The 16,762-nt window shown below is 45.4% G+C and overlaps 1 protein-coding gene across 1 annotated transcript in view; it reads right to left on the reverse strand.

Moving 5' to 3' along the window:
* ECI1 (enoyl-CoA delta isomerase 1) overlaps positions 1-6,807 on the reverse strand; it is a 94,144-nt gene extending 87,337 nt beyond the window's left edge. Inside the window, exons 1-2 of the mRNA XM_086941378.1 lie at positions 6,711-6,807; positions 4,001-4,108 (exon numbers count right to left, since the gene is read on the reverse strand). Of these exons, the coding sequence (XP_086797504.1) occupies positions 4,001-4,108; positions 6,711-6,753 (151 nt within the window). The 5' untranslated portion in view covers positions 6,754-6,807. The remainder of the gene's footprint in view (positions 1-4,000; positions 4,109-6,710) is intronic.
* Positions 6,808-16,762: the final 9,955 nt, after the last annotated feature.

The following is a 16,762-nucleotide window of genomic DNA, read 5'->3' on the forward strand; positions in this document are numbered from 1 at the left end:
TGGAACCTTGAAAAAACTAAGGAGTGAAATGGATAAAAATCTAGACAAACATGAAGAAGAGGTACAAAACAGAAAAAAACCGAAAATTCTGCAGAGATCAGGATGATTATGAATATGGCACTATTCTAACTTTTGCTAAAAAATATGACCTCTTTAAACAACAATGGGGTGCAAATACCACAACAACGGGAGATCAAACAAGTGGCTCTGAATCTGACTTTAGCGAAGTTGAGCAAAGACGACCTGGAATCAGAAGATTCTCTTTTTTAGACGAAATGAAGTTGCTCTATCAGGAGCAACAAACACCACGGAGCAACACCAAAGGTCGAGGGCAGAACAGAAGCAGAGGAAGAGGACGGGGATCCTACCCCCAAGGAAAACCAGTAGCAAAACAAGACGAAGCAAGCGCCCCAGGGGGCAGATACAATCTGAGGAACAGAACAGTAACAAGGAAATAATGGAAATACAAAAAACAACCCCTAACTTAGTGATAAACCTGTCAAGACACACACCAACATCCATGGAAACCAAACTATTAAATAAAGGTCTCTCGTTCTGCCAGGAAATACATCATGATCTCACGGATACGAAGATTGATCTCTACAAATATGTGAGAAAACTAAAACTAAAGAAATTCGTTGCCAAAAAAACAACACGAACCGACACCCAGCATGAACGCAAATCATCCGAGCAAATGAGCAACTACCAAACAAATGAAATGCCACAAATTCAAGTCGCCTACGAACTTGCGAATTAAATCATAACAACTCAGGTACCAGATACTCAGGTACTGGAAGAAATGGGCATAACCACAGACAACCGCCAAGCCACGGACTTCAAAAATAAATCTACATTTTGCCCCATCCTTCACCCAGGCAATAAGATAGACACCTTCTATGATCTGGTGATGAGTGAAATTGAAAAGATGCCGAAAAACTACAACAAAAACAACAAAGAAAATGTAACCAAAAGGTGAAAGAATTGCAATACAAAGTCTCAAAAACAACATCAAAATCGAGATAAAACCCGCGGACAAAGGCGGAAACATTGTTGTAATGGAGAAGGAGCACTATGTCGAAGAAGCAATGCGTCAACTGAACAACACTGACAGCTACACCATTCTCGCAAGAAACCCCACAGACGAAATGAAAAATGATGTAGAAATGAAACTAAATGGCTGGTAACAAAAAGGATTGATAACAGAAATGGAAAGGAAATTCTTAATGGTTGAGGATCCAATTACCCCAACCATTTACTTCCTACCAAAAGTGCATAAAACCCTGAACAAACCGCCAGGAAGGCCAATCATTTCTAGCTGTGGCAGTCTCTACGAAAATGTGTCAAGCTATGTGGATCATTTTATAGCCCCGATTGTACCTACATTAAGTTCCTATATAAAGGATACAGGTGATTTCCTACGCACCCTTATGAACACATTATGGCAATCAAATTATTTACTTGTCACAATCGATGTTGTATGTCTGTATACATCAATCAGCCACAACATCGGGCTACAGGCGATCAAATACTTCTTGGATCAACAACCTATCAATCAAAGAGAACACTCCAAAATGATAATGGAAATGATCTCAATGTGTCTACACAATAACGTATTCATCTTTAATAAGACCATCTATAAACAGCGCTGTGGAACAGCGATGGGAGTTTCCTTCTCTCCAAGCTACGCTAATCTCATGATGGGGTGGTGGGAGAGGAGCGTGGCTTGGAGAGAAGAAAACGACCATCACATGGCCAAAGTGGCCCTTTGGCTACGATTCATTGACAACCTCTTCCTTTTATGGAGAGGTACAGAAACAGAGTTCTACACATTCTTCGCAGTTCTCAAGGACAATTCATTCTCAATAAAATACATTCCAGGAGTGGAAAATACTATTGCTGATGTTTTGTCGAGACTAGTTTCGGCTAAGGATTCACATTTTTGTGATGATGAATCGAGTAGAGGTAATGATTGGGTGTGTGTTGTAGATCATGGTCACATATGTGAGGAGAAATGGTGTGAAGCAATTGAGTTGGAGGAGACAATTAAAGAAGTGATGACTTTATTACAAGGGTTGTGGCCTAGTGCCAAGTTAGAGTCGACGAAAGCAAACCCTTTTGGTACGTTAGACACGAGTTGTCAGTGGAAAATGGTTTATTGTTTCGAGGTTCGAAATTAGTTCCTCCTAAGAGTTTAAGAAATGATTTAATACATTTAGCACATGTCTCTCATCCAGGGTTTATGAAAACAAAAGAAAGGATACGAATGTCATACTGGTGGCCTCGTTTGGAAAAAATGGTAGAAAGGGAGATTCGAGAATGTGTACCGTGTAATCTCAGCGATAAGTCCAAGTCTCCGAGAGTGCAACCCATGGTTGAGAGAAGAAGACCTTCACGTCCATGGGAGGATGTTGCACTGGATATTTTAGGGTCCATCAATGAGAAAGGTTCTCAGGTATTTTGCTAGTCTTAAGAGACATGTACTCTCACTAGCCTGAGATTTTCTTCTTGACTAGTATTGACTCTAGTAGTGTCATTAAGTGTCTACGAAGTTTGTTTTCAAGAGAGGGCATTCCTTTTTCGATTCTTACGGAAATGGGGTACAACTGACTTCAAAAGAAATGCAACATTTCTTACCCTCCATTGGTGTATCGCACAAATTGTGTTCTCTTTACCATCCAGAGGCCAATGCTATGGTTGAGAGGCTCAACAGAGTTTTGAAAGAAACTATTACACTAGCGAAATCAATGTTCCTTAATTGGAACAAAATGGTTCTTGAAAAAATTGATGAGTATAGATTGACTCCACATCCCACTACTGGAAAAAAAACCTTTTTTACTCTTTAGAGGCAGAATACCTAATACTAATCTCGAACCATCATGGGTCAACAAATATTCGTTGGCCAAAGAAAAAGAAGGTATAGCAAATTGTGGTGATGTACAAACTAGGGAAGAGGATAAAGCAGTACAAAGGGAGATGTATTTTGACCACAAGAAATCTACTAAAAAGACTTATGTGAAGGTTGGTGATTGGGTGGCAATAAAACAACCAGGTTTAAATACTAATCCGAAATATCTGAAACCTATGAGAGTTATTAAACTTTTTACCAATGCTGTGAAAACCCATGATTATCGGGTTTGGAACCCAAGTAGAGTGGTGTTCTTAAAAGGAAGGTTCCAATGTCCTCCTAATGAGGTGTCTGTTTTGGATAATAATGGGTATGGTGGTGATGGGGGTCATGGTGGACCTTCTGGTCTTAGGCGTTCCAGCAGACCTTCTCTTCGACCCAAACATCTTCATGACTATGTCCAAACTTAAATGCTTCGTGATTTTGTATATAGTTGTTGCTGATATCATCTGTACAACTCAAAATGTTATGAGTACGTCCAAATTCAACACTTGATGCAATTGTATTTAGTTCTATAGTCGTATAGCAATTCTTTGTTAAGGAGGGAGAAGTGTGATATCCTCAACACTTACCATTCTCTCTTCTTCTAGTCTCTATGATTCTTATGTATCCTTTCTACAAGTTGAATGCTTGACTATGGTTAGAATGTATGCATGTCATAGCTAGCTTATGAAATGACTTAGAGATTCTGGTAAGTTGAGACAGCCTGATCTTACTTTGTGAATGAGATCCTTTTTGAAGAATAAACTGCACCTTTAAAGAAGCTTGTTTCCTGTCTGCTTACTTGGAATATAACAGGCAGCTAAGAAAGTTTGGGTATTAAGGTGGAGACTTTTTGTGGTTGCAGTGACTAAAGAGTGGTAGTAAATCCAAGGTCATACATCTACATGTTATTTGTAGCTCAGCCAAGCTCTGCAACACTTCATTCATACAACTGCACGCTCACCTTTAGTACATTACAGGTTAAGCCCTTCTTGAGTGGAAGGAAAAATAGGCCCACTAAATGTCGTGAATGGGGATTTCCGATTCCCTGTGGTTCTTTTCCTCATAGAAATACTGTGTGTGTTCAAGAAAGAGGCAGACCGCTTAAATTACCTGTTGTGCCATCCAACTCGACTGAAATTTTGTTGCTGAACATTAGCTTGTTGGTGGAGAAAAGACGCGCGACCTGTGCGGAGCTGACTCCATGTTTCTGAAAGGCACCTAAAATACAAACACAATGAATATGTAAGGTCAGTTGAAGTAAACAAATGATCACTCTCGGTGCACGTCCATAAAAAAACTAAGTAATGAGCACACTAACGGCCGACCTGAAGCGCCTGCTATGTGAAGTTGTTCAAGTCAAAGGACCAAAAAACATACTGCGGGGACCAAGCAGCACGTCTCAGTTTCAACCATTCAGTTGGGGACAAAAACAAGGGGCAACTTGCTGTCCTGCCCTCCAAGTTAAGTCGTCCTCATAGATGCTGCACTTTTTGAAATGTTGATTCTTCTGCCTTTGATGGGCACATTGTGTGCTCAAGGAGTGGTGGGGGTGAAATATGTAAAAATATAGTTTAACACCCCACCTAAAAAAAATCACTCCCCCCTATACTTTCCATACCCTTTATGAAGTCAGTTGCAAGGACCCCACTGCTGCTGTGAGATATTTCTTTTTAGTGGCGAGGAAGGCTCCTGGAGGCCTCATCACTATTTTGCCAGTACTCCGTTTGTGCTTCAGGGACTATAGCGCACTCATCATATTGGCTGGGATGTAAGAAAAGTTAAGGGAATAAGACAACCATTTCTTTTACCAGCAAGACTAATCATAAGGGAGGTGGGCATCCAGGAAAAGTGAGTAGCAATTATTGCGGGGGAAGCAAGTATCGGTTGTTCTTCCGTGGGGGAAGGAAGCATTTCTTTTGCTGCAGATGCAGAAATTGAGGCCTGCTGGTGAACTATAGAGCTGGTGAGGCCAAAACACACATTACACTGGCCCTCAGTTTTCAAATGGTACAAGGCATTTTTCTTCACTTCTTGCATTCCACTTACTTTCATTGTTTCCATCCTCTCCTCAATCTTAACAAATTATTCAAAATCTGCTTGTATGGACCAGGGGAAATATATAGCACTGTTCTGTTTAAAACTCAACTCACAGGCGTCCCAGAATGCCTATGTTCTCTAAAATGTATTCTTCGGGTTTAAGAAAAAAACAGTATACTCTACCATAGCACAGTCCCTTATCTAGACCCTGGTGACCTAGTGTTAGTTTACAGATGTATATTATATAGTATTGATATGTTTCTCTTAATATACATGTACTTTACAACTTATATCTCAAAAATCCACCCAATCTATGCATATTTTGTATTATACGCGCAGTTGAGTGATGTTGACCCACAAGTCTTTTTCCCTAACTGCATAGGGATCTGATGATGACTTCACGTGCTTTGCGCTCTAGAAAAGCTCAAATAAAGAGATCTTACAGTCCCAGACTGTATCCACCATCGCTAGACAGATTTATAGGGTTTGTGTATAAGTTCTACGCCTCATCTTATATAGGGAGGAACTACTGAGAAGAAATAGTGGGGGGGGGGGGGGGGGGGGGGGACAGTTAAGGTTACAAAGGTCTCTCACAATCCAAAGCAGTTGACATCAATTGTACTGATTTAACAGGCTTGCACAGCAGTGTTACCACTTGGGTTATATAGGGTGTAGCGGTTCATCAGCAGATAGGTTGCACCTGGGGATAAGGTCATACAAAGGTTTATCAACATTGACGACATGTCTCCACAGAAGTCTAGAAACTAAAGTCACAGGCGCAATGAAAATGCATAAGCAATAGTAGTGTAAACATCAATCATAACGCAAATATTCTATTTGAATATATTATGAAATCTAGCCCTCTGCCACCAGTCACCTCCTTGGATTTATAAGCTGGAGAAAATACACATTTAGCTGTGAAATACAAGCTTTTAACTTTTGAAAAACAAACCATTCCCCGCACTTAAGTTTGTCAAAATAAAATACAAATTGAAAGCGGATCCACCAGCTTTTTTATTTCAACAAATGAACACACTGGTCCTCAAACCTCTGCTTTTAATGGTCTTAAATGCTGGGTATATACGGCTACAACACAAACTATACACCTTGCAGACCCATGTATCACCATCACATGACAAAGAATTCGCTTCATATTCCATTTACTCGAGAGCGGGAAAATCCCTAGAATATCAAGGTGTCATGAGTGCGCTGTGCCAGTGGGCACTGAGTCGGGGATGACACCTGTCCACTATTTTTATTTCAAGGCCATGAAACATTTGGTAATACAATTCAGAAAAATATTTGTCTCTAACAGAAACAATCTGACCTATTTTCCGAAATATTCTAAAGCAAACTGTGGGATATTCGTGTGCAAGTTGCTGCACCCTACAAGATAAGAAAACTTTTAACATCCGAACGGTGTTTGTTTCTGAGAAGGTGTGAAGACTTTAAGGAAGCGCTGTGTGCGTTTCTACTTCACTGAAAATAATCTGAGACTTATTTCAGACACTAAGGGGTACCATGGCATAGGGCTGCACAGGTACACCAACCAGGCACTGCAACCAGCGTTTAAAGGGTGGATCTTCGCAGCACGGGTCAGGAAGCTGATCACGGCTGGCCAAGTGGAAACGGTGACCCTGGATATGCTTCCCAGTGACAACATTCCCTTTTACCCTCTCGAGGCACCGCGCGGCCCCATGCGACCTCCAGGAAAGCAATGAAGGTCTCCCGAAAGTCCGGCCCCGTTACCGTGCACGAAGAAGTTTAAAGGAGAGACGCGCACCTGCACGGAGGACAGACACCGAGCACTTCAGAAGAGCCGCCATCTTTAGCAACAGAGGAGGAGGCGCAGCGTCCTGCGGGAAGGCGGAGAAAGAGGAAGAGGCGTGGCCAGCCGGAAGGAGGGCGGGGCAAATACAAGGGAGCATAGAAGGGACGAATGAGAAGGGAGGCGTGGCCGACAAGAGGCGAAAAGCAAGGTGCGAAGTGTAATCAGACCTCCGGCCTTTAAGCAGGGCATAAGTGTGGCACTAACAGGATTGCAGACGTCTTTATCACTTCGCAGTACAGCTAAAAAGCTTAGAATGTCACGCTTTGCGTACGCGGAAACATCAGCGTCAGTGTGTGTGTGTTTTTAGGTTGAGTGACTGTAAGTCTCAACGCGGATTTTAGGGGTGTCAATCTGAACCCACTTTCTCTAAGTCACACAATACTTATACATTTAACTCGGTCGGATACTGACTTGATGAAGTTTATTTTACTTATGTAATGTAATGCATTTTTATATAGCGCGGACTTACCCGAAGGTGTCAGAGCGCTCTACAATAGAACCAGTTACGTTGCATGAGAGAAATGTTACAAAATAGAACGTTACAAAAATAAACAGGAGACTAGAGGAGGTATGGTAAAACCATAGAAGGCAAGAACACAATATCAAACACAGCAAGCAAGGGTGAGGAATGTACATGAACAAATTTTACTATGATGAACGAACTTCCTAGAGGGATCCGAGAATTAAGGTATTAGTATGATCAGGGCTTTAAGTGGGCTGGGTCTCACCTTTAGTGTCCTGCGGGCACGTTCTAGTGTGCCACAGGAAGCTGTACACCCAGCCATTCCCTTGAGGGCTGGACACACTGCACCCACACACCCATCCATCACGGGAGTCATGAGTGACGTGGCCCGCCAATAAAAGGACCCGGGTTCCCGTGATCGAGGCCAGTTACTCCACTACGTTACCTGGTGTCTGTGTCCGTCATTTCAATAATGTGCGCCTGAGGCCCAACACCACATTGGCAAAGAGGCGGGTAGCCAACCCCACGTGCCCGCTGCTCTGCACCTCATTGTCCCTCGTGGGGAAGGAAATGAGCCCCGGCAAGCGGCACCCCCACCGAGCCATCCACGGCCACCCGTGTCTGTGGTAATCTCGACGTCCAGGAAGCAATGACCGGAGACCAGCCTTGCCTCATTCCCGTCGGCGTTAGAGGTGAAGGAGAGGACATGCGACCCTGGTGAAGGCGAGTACCCCGCAATGCCAACTACGCATCCGCTACCAAGCTCTCCAGTGCATCCAGAGGACCCAGCAACTGCCGAGTCCGGGGGTGGGACACCCACACCCCCACGACAATGCCTGCTCTATACCTGCTGCTGCACCATGCCGGCCGCCTCCACAAGTAAGAAGCCTGGCACCCACTGTTCGCAGCACACCTCAAAGCCCGCGAATACAAGGGAGGCAACCGGTGAGGGAACCGCCGTTCAGCAGCCCAGCCTGCAGTGTTCCTGAGAAATGCACAAAGGTAGGAGAGGCCACCTCACCAGGGATGTGTGCCTCTGCTTCAATCCCATGCCGTCATGACCCTCACCCTGTAGCGGGCAGTGAGCGAAGAGCCGTGCTTGCCGAGTCTCCAGCCCCTCTCTGCGCCCGCTCCTGTGAAACTCGTCACACAGCCAGCGGCAGCTGAGCAGCGGCCGAAACGCGTAAAGAGAGGGCCCAGCAAACTCTGTGCCACCTAGCAATCAACTGTGGATACCACAACCCTCCCCCCCCCACCGTCGCATCAAGGGGGCCTGCCTACCCTGAGAGCCTGGTGCACATCCAGCCAGTGAGGGGAGAAGCAAAGGCTACTGCCGCCCGCTGTGAAGCCTGCACCCGTGTGAGCCAGGACGCGGAGATACACATTCCGCGTGGCCCATGCTCAAGGCACCTCCGTCACTCCCATCAAGCCGCCCAACCCATGCGCACCGCCCCTACTGTGCCCCCCTACCTTCCTCAAGCAATTAACACGGTCCATAGGTAGGCTTGCGGCCGTAGGTTCCAGATTGCCAGCAAGGTCTAGGCCCAGCACCTGATGCCACCAAAGACCCGCTCCAAGCTCTAACAGCTGGGGAGAAGCGTATCAACCCAGCGGCCTTTGAAAGTTACCCGCCAGGCGAGCTCCAGCCTGCAGGGTCAGCCCCCTGTGGACTGCTTAGGAAGGGGAGACTGCTGCACTGCAAGTCGCAAGCACCTGCAGCGGTGCGACTACCTCAAGATGGAGTCGGCAGTGGCCCCAAGACAGGCAAGAGAGGATTTGAATGCTCTATGTGTCAAGCCGCCACTGAAGATCAACCTCAGCCAGGCGGAGACACTGGGCTGCTAGGTCCCTCCTGACACCGAACTCTCCTAGCAAGTCACTACCTCCTGTCATCCCGACTCACCGCATGGCTGGCAACCGCCATCACGCCAGCCATCAGCACATGCGTCAAACACCACTCCCAGAGTACGATGGACTGGAGTCCTACACCGTTGCCACACCAACCGACTAAAGAAATCAGAAGCTACCTGTGAACCTGGCCTACACTGGAACCTCGGCAGCGAGCGTAAGTCTTGGCCAAGACTCATCAAGCCATGAGGGTTATACGTGCAACTAAGTAACGGCTCCTCAGCGGTCCTGCAACTGCCCCCAGTCAGCACACATGAGGCCCCAGTGCAACCTTCCTGCCGTCCCGCAGCAACCCCCGACAACGGGCCTCAAATATGCACACGGAACAACAGCAAAAAGATAATGTGTAAAAGTTGTGGTACCATATTTGCGCTCTGAAAACAAGGGCGTTGAATATTAATTAGATAAACACACACTATGTACGGCGTGTAGAGGAATAAAGAGCAAAAATGAGGAACACTGCTTTTGTTCGGACGAGAACCCTCTCTCATTCTAGGGTGACATGCTTCATCATAGGGTCCTCTGTGCCAGTAGTTGAAGTGGGCATGGCCTGCCCCTCCTTCTTTAATTTTATGCAATCCATTCCCCAACTTTAGTATTTTGAAAATGTGCCCCAGGACGGCAGAATAACCAAGTCCTATAGATAAGGCTTGACGTTTGTGTCAGTTCAGGGACAGGTGGGGAGGGCATAGAAGGAAAAGGGCTCTGTCTCTTCCTTTTTGCCCAGAGACGACGAGGACAGTCAGTGTTAACTTCTCCTGCTTTGCTGCTGCCCCACCTGTTTTTGTTTCTTTTCCTCTTCTTCCCTCTCCTTCTGTCTCTTTCTCGCTCCTCCTCACTTGCTGAAGCCTGTGACTTTAAGAAACGGCCCCTAACCTTTTTTTTCATATATTTGTTCCCCTTTGAAATGGATCCAAAAAATAAAAACGCTTTTGCTGGAAATGTCATCTTTTTCTGACATTTTTCAATTACAAAAGTGCAGCCTTGGGGACAGAGAGAAAAAAAAAGGTTCAAAAGATGAGAAATAAATAAATAACTAAATAAAGCGAGACAGAGTGGTCGCAAAGTGGCAAGATTGGTTTTATTGACAACCACACACATAAGTACCACTTTACAGAGTTTGTCAGTGAAGTGCTACTTTCGTTTTCTGGTCTTTCTTTGAACAGCATTGTTTTCTCTGAGTGGGAAAGTGCTCCATTCCTGGAGGTACTGCAATATCTGGTTGATGGGTGGATTGGAAAATGTTTAATATGATCATTGTCAGCTGTATTCCTTATTTTAGTTCATAAAGGGTGTACTGCTGCTCTCTGTTCATGGATGTGGTCTTTTAAACCATACTCAGTCTCTGTAAAGATTTCCCCTCATTAGTACCAGTGTAACATACAAATGCAGCAGTGAGAAAGGTGAACAGTTGACCTTTACAAAGGGCCCTTCACTTTGCCGCAACACAAGTCAAATTTTTCTGTAATTTTCGATCCGTTTGAGCTACAAACAATTTATTCGTTAAAATCGTCAGATTATGCAGCAGATAATATATTATGTGGCAAATATGGCAGAGCCATAAATTATGTGGAAAACATTTGCGAACTAAGATATTTTGCTATTCATGTTTTAACTTCTCTTGTGCAAAAAGGCAGGAGCAGTGCTGATGACAGAAACTCAATGGCTCAGAGACAAATGGCTTGTGATTCCACTTTTAAGCGTATTTGGGATATTCTGTGATTGGAAATGTATCCCACTTTGTGAATGTATTTTAATGTCAATAACTCATATTAACCCTTAAATAAACATGGGTATCCATAGGTTGAAATAATGTAATAAGCTATAACTGGCCAGTGAAATGCAACACAAATAATACAAATTGGGATGTGTTGCTGTTTCTGGCCACACCTCTGACTCACCTACTGACCCAATCATTGGGTTATTCCTGCGCTCTGATTCTCCGCCCACAGTTCCCCTACTTTTTTCCCCCCACTTTGACCACTGCCCTCCGCACACTGGGGCCACAAGGTACCCAGTGTGGGCTACACATCTCCCGTTGGAGAGGAGCAGGGGTGATCTACAGCACCTAAAGTACTGCTTCCTATGTAGGCGCGGTGAGGGGCAGAGTACAAATAAAAAGTGAATAAACCTATCTCCTGGGTGGCGAACAACTTTATTCTGGTGCCACCAGTGGATAGGAATAAAAAAGTGTAGGGAAGTAGGAATATAGATATTACCCTATCCTATGGTCAACATGTTTCTGGCATGTAAGACTGAAAAGTTCAAAGCATTCCTCAGGACCAAAGAATGTATATCACTCTGCTATATGTAGTGTATAGAATAACAAAAAATATATATATTAGGCCTTACAGTCCTCTCAAAAGCTACTCTTGTGGCACCATCATCTTGAACGGTCCAAATGACACAGTAAGCAAAATATATATATATATATTTTTTTTTCTTAGTAAACACAGTTCCTCCTATTCAATGTGCAACACCAGTGTCCACCACCAACACTGCAAAGTGTGTATTGAGTGCGTACGTGCTCCCAGTGAGAATATAAGACAACCTTACCATCACCATGTAGGCAAGGATCCACTCAACCGTCGTCAGACTTTTCCCAGCATGTATATCTCTATGTATGTTTATACAGAAGAAGTAAGATTAAAATAAAGAGGGTACACACCATTCCATGGACAATATATCAATACCCATACCATGGTTGCAGTTATATGTCTGAGTGATAGGACTGATATAAAGGAAAAGAATAAAAACTTCAGGAGTTTAGGCCACAAGGGCAAAGTCATTATCTCAGTCTCACTGTACTCTTATTGTGGGGAAAGGGAAGCGACACGTAGGGGCAAAAGTGGAATAGATAAGTGGAATAAAAAGGCAGAGATGTGATAGCAATAGTCACTTTCGTGGCAAGATAAAAATATATGTGACGCTCCTTAGAGCCACCTGGTAAACGGGCAATTCAATGCAGTGTGGCTATCACTAATCAGTGTGCGATGTAAGTTAAAACCGTTAAAGGTGCAGGGGTTGTGGCAATAGGCCATGTCGAATCTCGCACAGTAGTCAAGGTGCATGTGTGAGAAAAATACCTGGCACCCAGGGAAACTTACACTTTGGTAGCAAAGTAAAGCTCCACAACTGAATGAGTTAAGGTAAAAATTACAGAACCACATTTCAGATGGGACGAAAACATATCTACTAGCAAAGTATGACCCTGACGGAGCCATGACTTAAGTCACCCTATTGAATGATTATTAGGCATACACACACTCGGGTGCAGCCGATGTAGCTCACCTTACATGCTTCTTATCGATTCTGTGTTGGACATGTCTGGCGGGAGTAAACACACGAAATACAGCGTCTCTTTAAACCCATCACCCAGTAACCCGTAAGTACCGGTAGGGTATTCATGGGAAGTGTAGTTCCCACTTGCTATGTTCAACAATCTCCTAACGGGACATAGTGAACACAGCCTATTTTTAAAGGGTGTACAAAATAAAGTAAAATGGCAAGATTAACCTTCAAGTTCGGCCCACCACAGTCCATACTGGAGACATGTCACCACCTATAGGATCTTAAGGCCCATATTATGTACCCTAGGCACTACAGGACAACACTTACACTGTGGCAATATACAGGTGTCTTAAGTCTTGGTAAATTGTATAATATGAATCTCATACAGTAACTAGGTGTAACTTGTGTGGATTCTGTCCTATAGAGAGCATCACCGAATGTCATAGTTGAGACCCCTCATGTGGCTACATAATCTGAACACCCAACACTGTTCCCTATTGAACAGAACTCTATCAAGTGGTCCCATCTCTCTACAGTAGTAGGGTTTATCCAAAACCACCCATTTGATGTCATCATCAGTATGTCTGGCCTTGCCTGTGTTTGATAATTCTAGTTTTTAGTTTGCGGATCGTCATACTGACATAGAGCATCTCTCAAGGGCATCTTATCAAATATATGACCCCCTCTGAGTTACAGTTAGTGTGAGTATTTAACGACCATGGTGTTTTCATGCCAAGGTTCAACTGTTTTGTGTGTTGGGTTGTTAGACCTGGCATCATTGGCTTGAGTCTCTCCTCCATTTTTTCTGTTTGCCTCCACTGTTTTACAATGTTTTTGCTGGTATACTGCTTTGGGCACTGTTCCACTGCTGATCAGTGCCACAGTGCAAGTGCTCGCTATGTTAAATTGCTGTATTGATTGAATTCCATGTTTGGCTTATTTGGTTTACTATCAGTCCCTAGTCTAGCGCACCAGGAGTGCCAGGGCTTGTAAATACAAATGCTGCTCGTGGGCTTGCAGCACATGTTGTGCCACCCACAAGAACGGCCTAGTAAAAGTATGTCTGAGGGTCTGCCATTGCCAGACCCACGTGCAGTCTAGTACTGTCACGCTGACTGCGCAAGTACACCTACTTGCCAGTCCAAACCTTCCCTTAACTTCATGTTAGTCACCTCTATGGTAGGCCCACGGGCAGGGTGCATTGTAAGTATAAGGTAGGACAGGCCTGACCAAGTTGGCATGTCCTAATAGTGAATTACAGCCATATTCGTTTTTCACTATTGCGAGGTAACCTGCTCTCCATTAGTTAGAATGGGCTGCCAGGATTATTAATGCTATAATCCTAGCTGGCTCGGGGAGCATGGTGCAAAGTCGAGTTTGGTATCCCTGAACTCGGGGTTTATTTACGCATCCGTTTGTGTGGATGGTTTTTGGACTCTGGGTTTGAAAATAGCACTTTTAGAAAGTGGCTATTTTCTTGTCTAACTATTTCTGGTTTCTGCTGGTTTGGTGTGTGTGTGACAGGAGCTGGGTGGCTCCAGAGGTCTGAATGAGTCAGTGTGGGATGAGTGGGACATTTGCGTTGAGAGTAGGGGGAGAGTAGTTGCTGATAGCCTGCCCTGCCTGATACAATGCTGGCTTCACCTCCTGCCAGGCGACTGATGGCTCTGGGCCTGCCATGGACGATCCTGGCCCCACCTCCTACCAGGAGGCCGATAGCTCTGCTCCTGCCAGTGACAATGCTGGCTCCACCTCCTGCTGGGCGTCTGAGGACCCAGCCCTGCTCAGTGAATAGGCCAGGTGCCTCTGCCTGGTTCCAACCACAACAGACCCAGGATGTTGGGAAATTCCCCTGCATGGACAAAGGGATCAAAGCCAAAAAGGGGTATAAGAGAAGGGCCCCTGAACCAAGACTTTAGATCACTTCTGACAAGGAACCCTGAAACCAAGGACAAGAAGCCTGCTGATCCAAGGACTTGCCTACCCCTTCTGCCAGTGTGCTGTTTGCTGGGGGGAATCCTGCAGTGCTTCTTTATTTTTGCCAAGGAACCAGGAGAGAGGAACTGTGTGTGTACTCTCAGACTTTGCTAAGAAAATCTCCAAGGGCTGGAAGAGTGCCAGCCTCCGGTTGAAGTCACAGGCCTAAAGGACTTCATCTGCTAAAAGTGCTTGTTGCTGGAACTTGAGAATCCAGCACCTCTGAAAGAAACCAGCAATCTCGATGCCGACGGACGTCGCCAAATCCAGCTCGACATCTGAGTAACGGCTCCAGTGTCCCGCTTCCTTGACGCCGGCCGCCGGGCCCTATCGACGCCGGCAGCAATGCCAGTGAGTAGTGAGTTCGGCTCCAACTCCAGCTCCAAGGGACCTCGTGTCTGCACCGCTGCTGATCGCATCGACTTCGTGCCCTCTCGACGCCGTGAGCGCTGCTCACTCTTGCAACAGCATCATCGACCTCGACGACTACTGAGGCCTGATCGACACCGACGACGCGACGCCGGATTGCTCGACGCCGTTGATCATCGTGTGCTTCATTTTCCTAAGGTACTGTGTTGTTGGGGGTCTGTGTGACTCCGGGCTCGACGTAGCGCTCCTCGCGGTCGACACCGACCCCTTTGGATTAACTTTGCCTCGACGTCATGTGACTCCCGTGTGGGTTACATTGTTGCTAAGAACTGTGTTTCCAAGAAGAAGAGTTGCTTTTGATACTAAAGACTTTGTGCTAAGAAGAAACTAAACTTGAACTATTATTTTTCCTTCCAAGAGTATTTATTGAGATTGTGGCATATTTTTGTCGTCATTTGGTCTTGTGCTAAGCCTTATATAAAAATACTTATTTTTATAATACTACTGTGTCATGTCCATTTGTAGTGTATTCACTTTATTACTGTATGTGGTCATAAATGCTTAACACACAGCCTCTGAGATAAGCCTGTCTGCTCTGCCAAGCTACCAAGGGGGTGAGCAGGGGTTATCAAAGGGTGTGATCCCCTTGCCCTGACTAGAAAAGGTGTGTCCCTATTTGTCAGAAGTGCATACCTCTGCCAACTAGAGACAGCCGGTTCTAACATTGGCAGCAGCGAGAGGATTTGAACCTTGCATTTATGACCCATGTGCAGCGATTTCTGTGCGCTACATAGTGAAAGCAGACCGTAGCGCAGCCACAATCTAATTTGGAAGGATTCTATTTTTTGTCCTCCGCTTTTCTGAAGCTTGATTTTTTAAACACTGCCAGTTTTGACCATGAGTGACACCGGAGTCACTGCCCCTGTTGTTGTTGTGGAGGAATTTGATAGAAGTAAAATCCCGGATTACAGCAGAAAGCAATTAGACCATTATTGCAAGCAGTTCAATGTTCCTACCAAGAGCTGCAGAAACAAACCGGAGGTTATCAAAGCCTTGGAGGCCTGGTTAGAGTCCAGAGATCCATCTGATGCGGTGGTGGTATCGCCAGGGGAAGGGGATGAGGAGGTACCAGTGAATGGGCCTGTGTTCTCTCCCAGTAGCAGTGTTTCCTCCAAAGGTCTTTCCCCTGAAGAAAGAGAAGAAAGGGCGAAGGAGCGTGCATACAACATGGAGATGGCAAGGCTTAAGATAAATGGGCAGTTGGAATTAGAGAATGCAAGAGGTAGGAGAGAAGCTGATTTGGAGACCAAAAGGTTGGAGTTTGAAAGAGAAAAGTTAGCTTTGGAGCGTGATACCAAGTTGAGGGAGTTGGAGATCCAAGCTAAAAAATTAGAATTGAATCCCTTTGGTGGCAGCATCCCATCTGTGCCTGCAGAAAGTAGGTTTTATTTTCCTAAAGATGTGATCAAAGATTATCATAAGAATGAAGATATTGGTCAATGGTTTAAAGCGTATGAGTTAGCATTGTTGGCCCACCGGGTCCAGCACCTTATCGATAGCAAGATATCTAACCCTAGAAAACTTGCTGAGGAGGCGGACCGCTGGGTCAGTACCAGGGTCCACAAGGGTCCAGTGGGAGACTCAGCCAAAGGTGGGCAGGGTCCCCAGCAGAAGAGTAGGGGGGACAAGGGAAAACAGAAGGAGTCCCAGAAAGGGCCCCAAGGTAATCCCCAAGGGAACCAAGGGAAAGGTTCCCAGCCTCCCCCCGAGAGAAGCCAGGGGCCCGACAGGTAAACCTGTTTATAGGGGCCCACTGACCTGCTACGTTTGTGGACAGGTGGGACACCGGTATTATGACCCCCAGTGTCCCATGAAGAATTCTAATGCACCACCGCGTGCACCCCCCCGTCAGTTGGCGAGTGTAGCCTTGGGAGGGGAGGAGATGGTTGTCCCGGGTGGGAGGGGTCCCGCAGAAATGTCCCTGGTCTCGCTAGGA

This window comes from Lissotriton vulgaris, chromosome 10, assembly GCF_964263255.1.
Source record: "Lissotriton vulgaris chromosome 10, aLisVul1.2, whole genome shotgun sequence".
NCBI lineage: Eukaryota > Metazoa > Chordata > Amphibia > Caudata > Salamandridae > Lissotriton > Lissotriton vulgaris.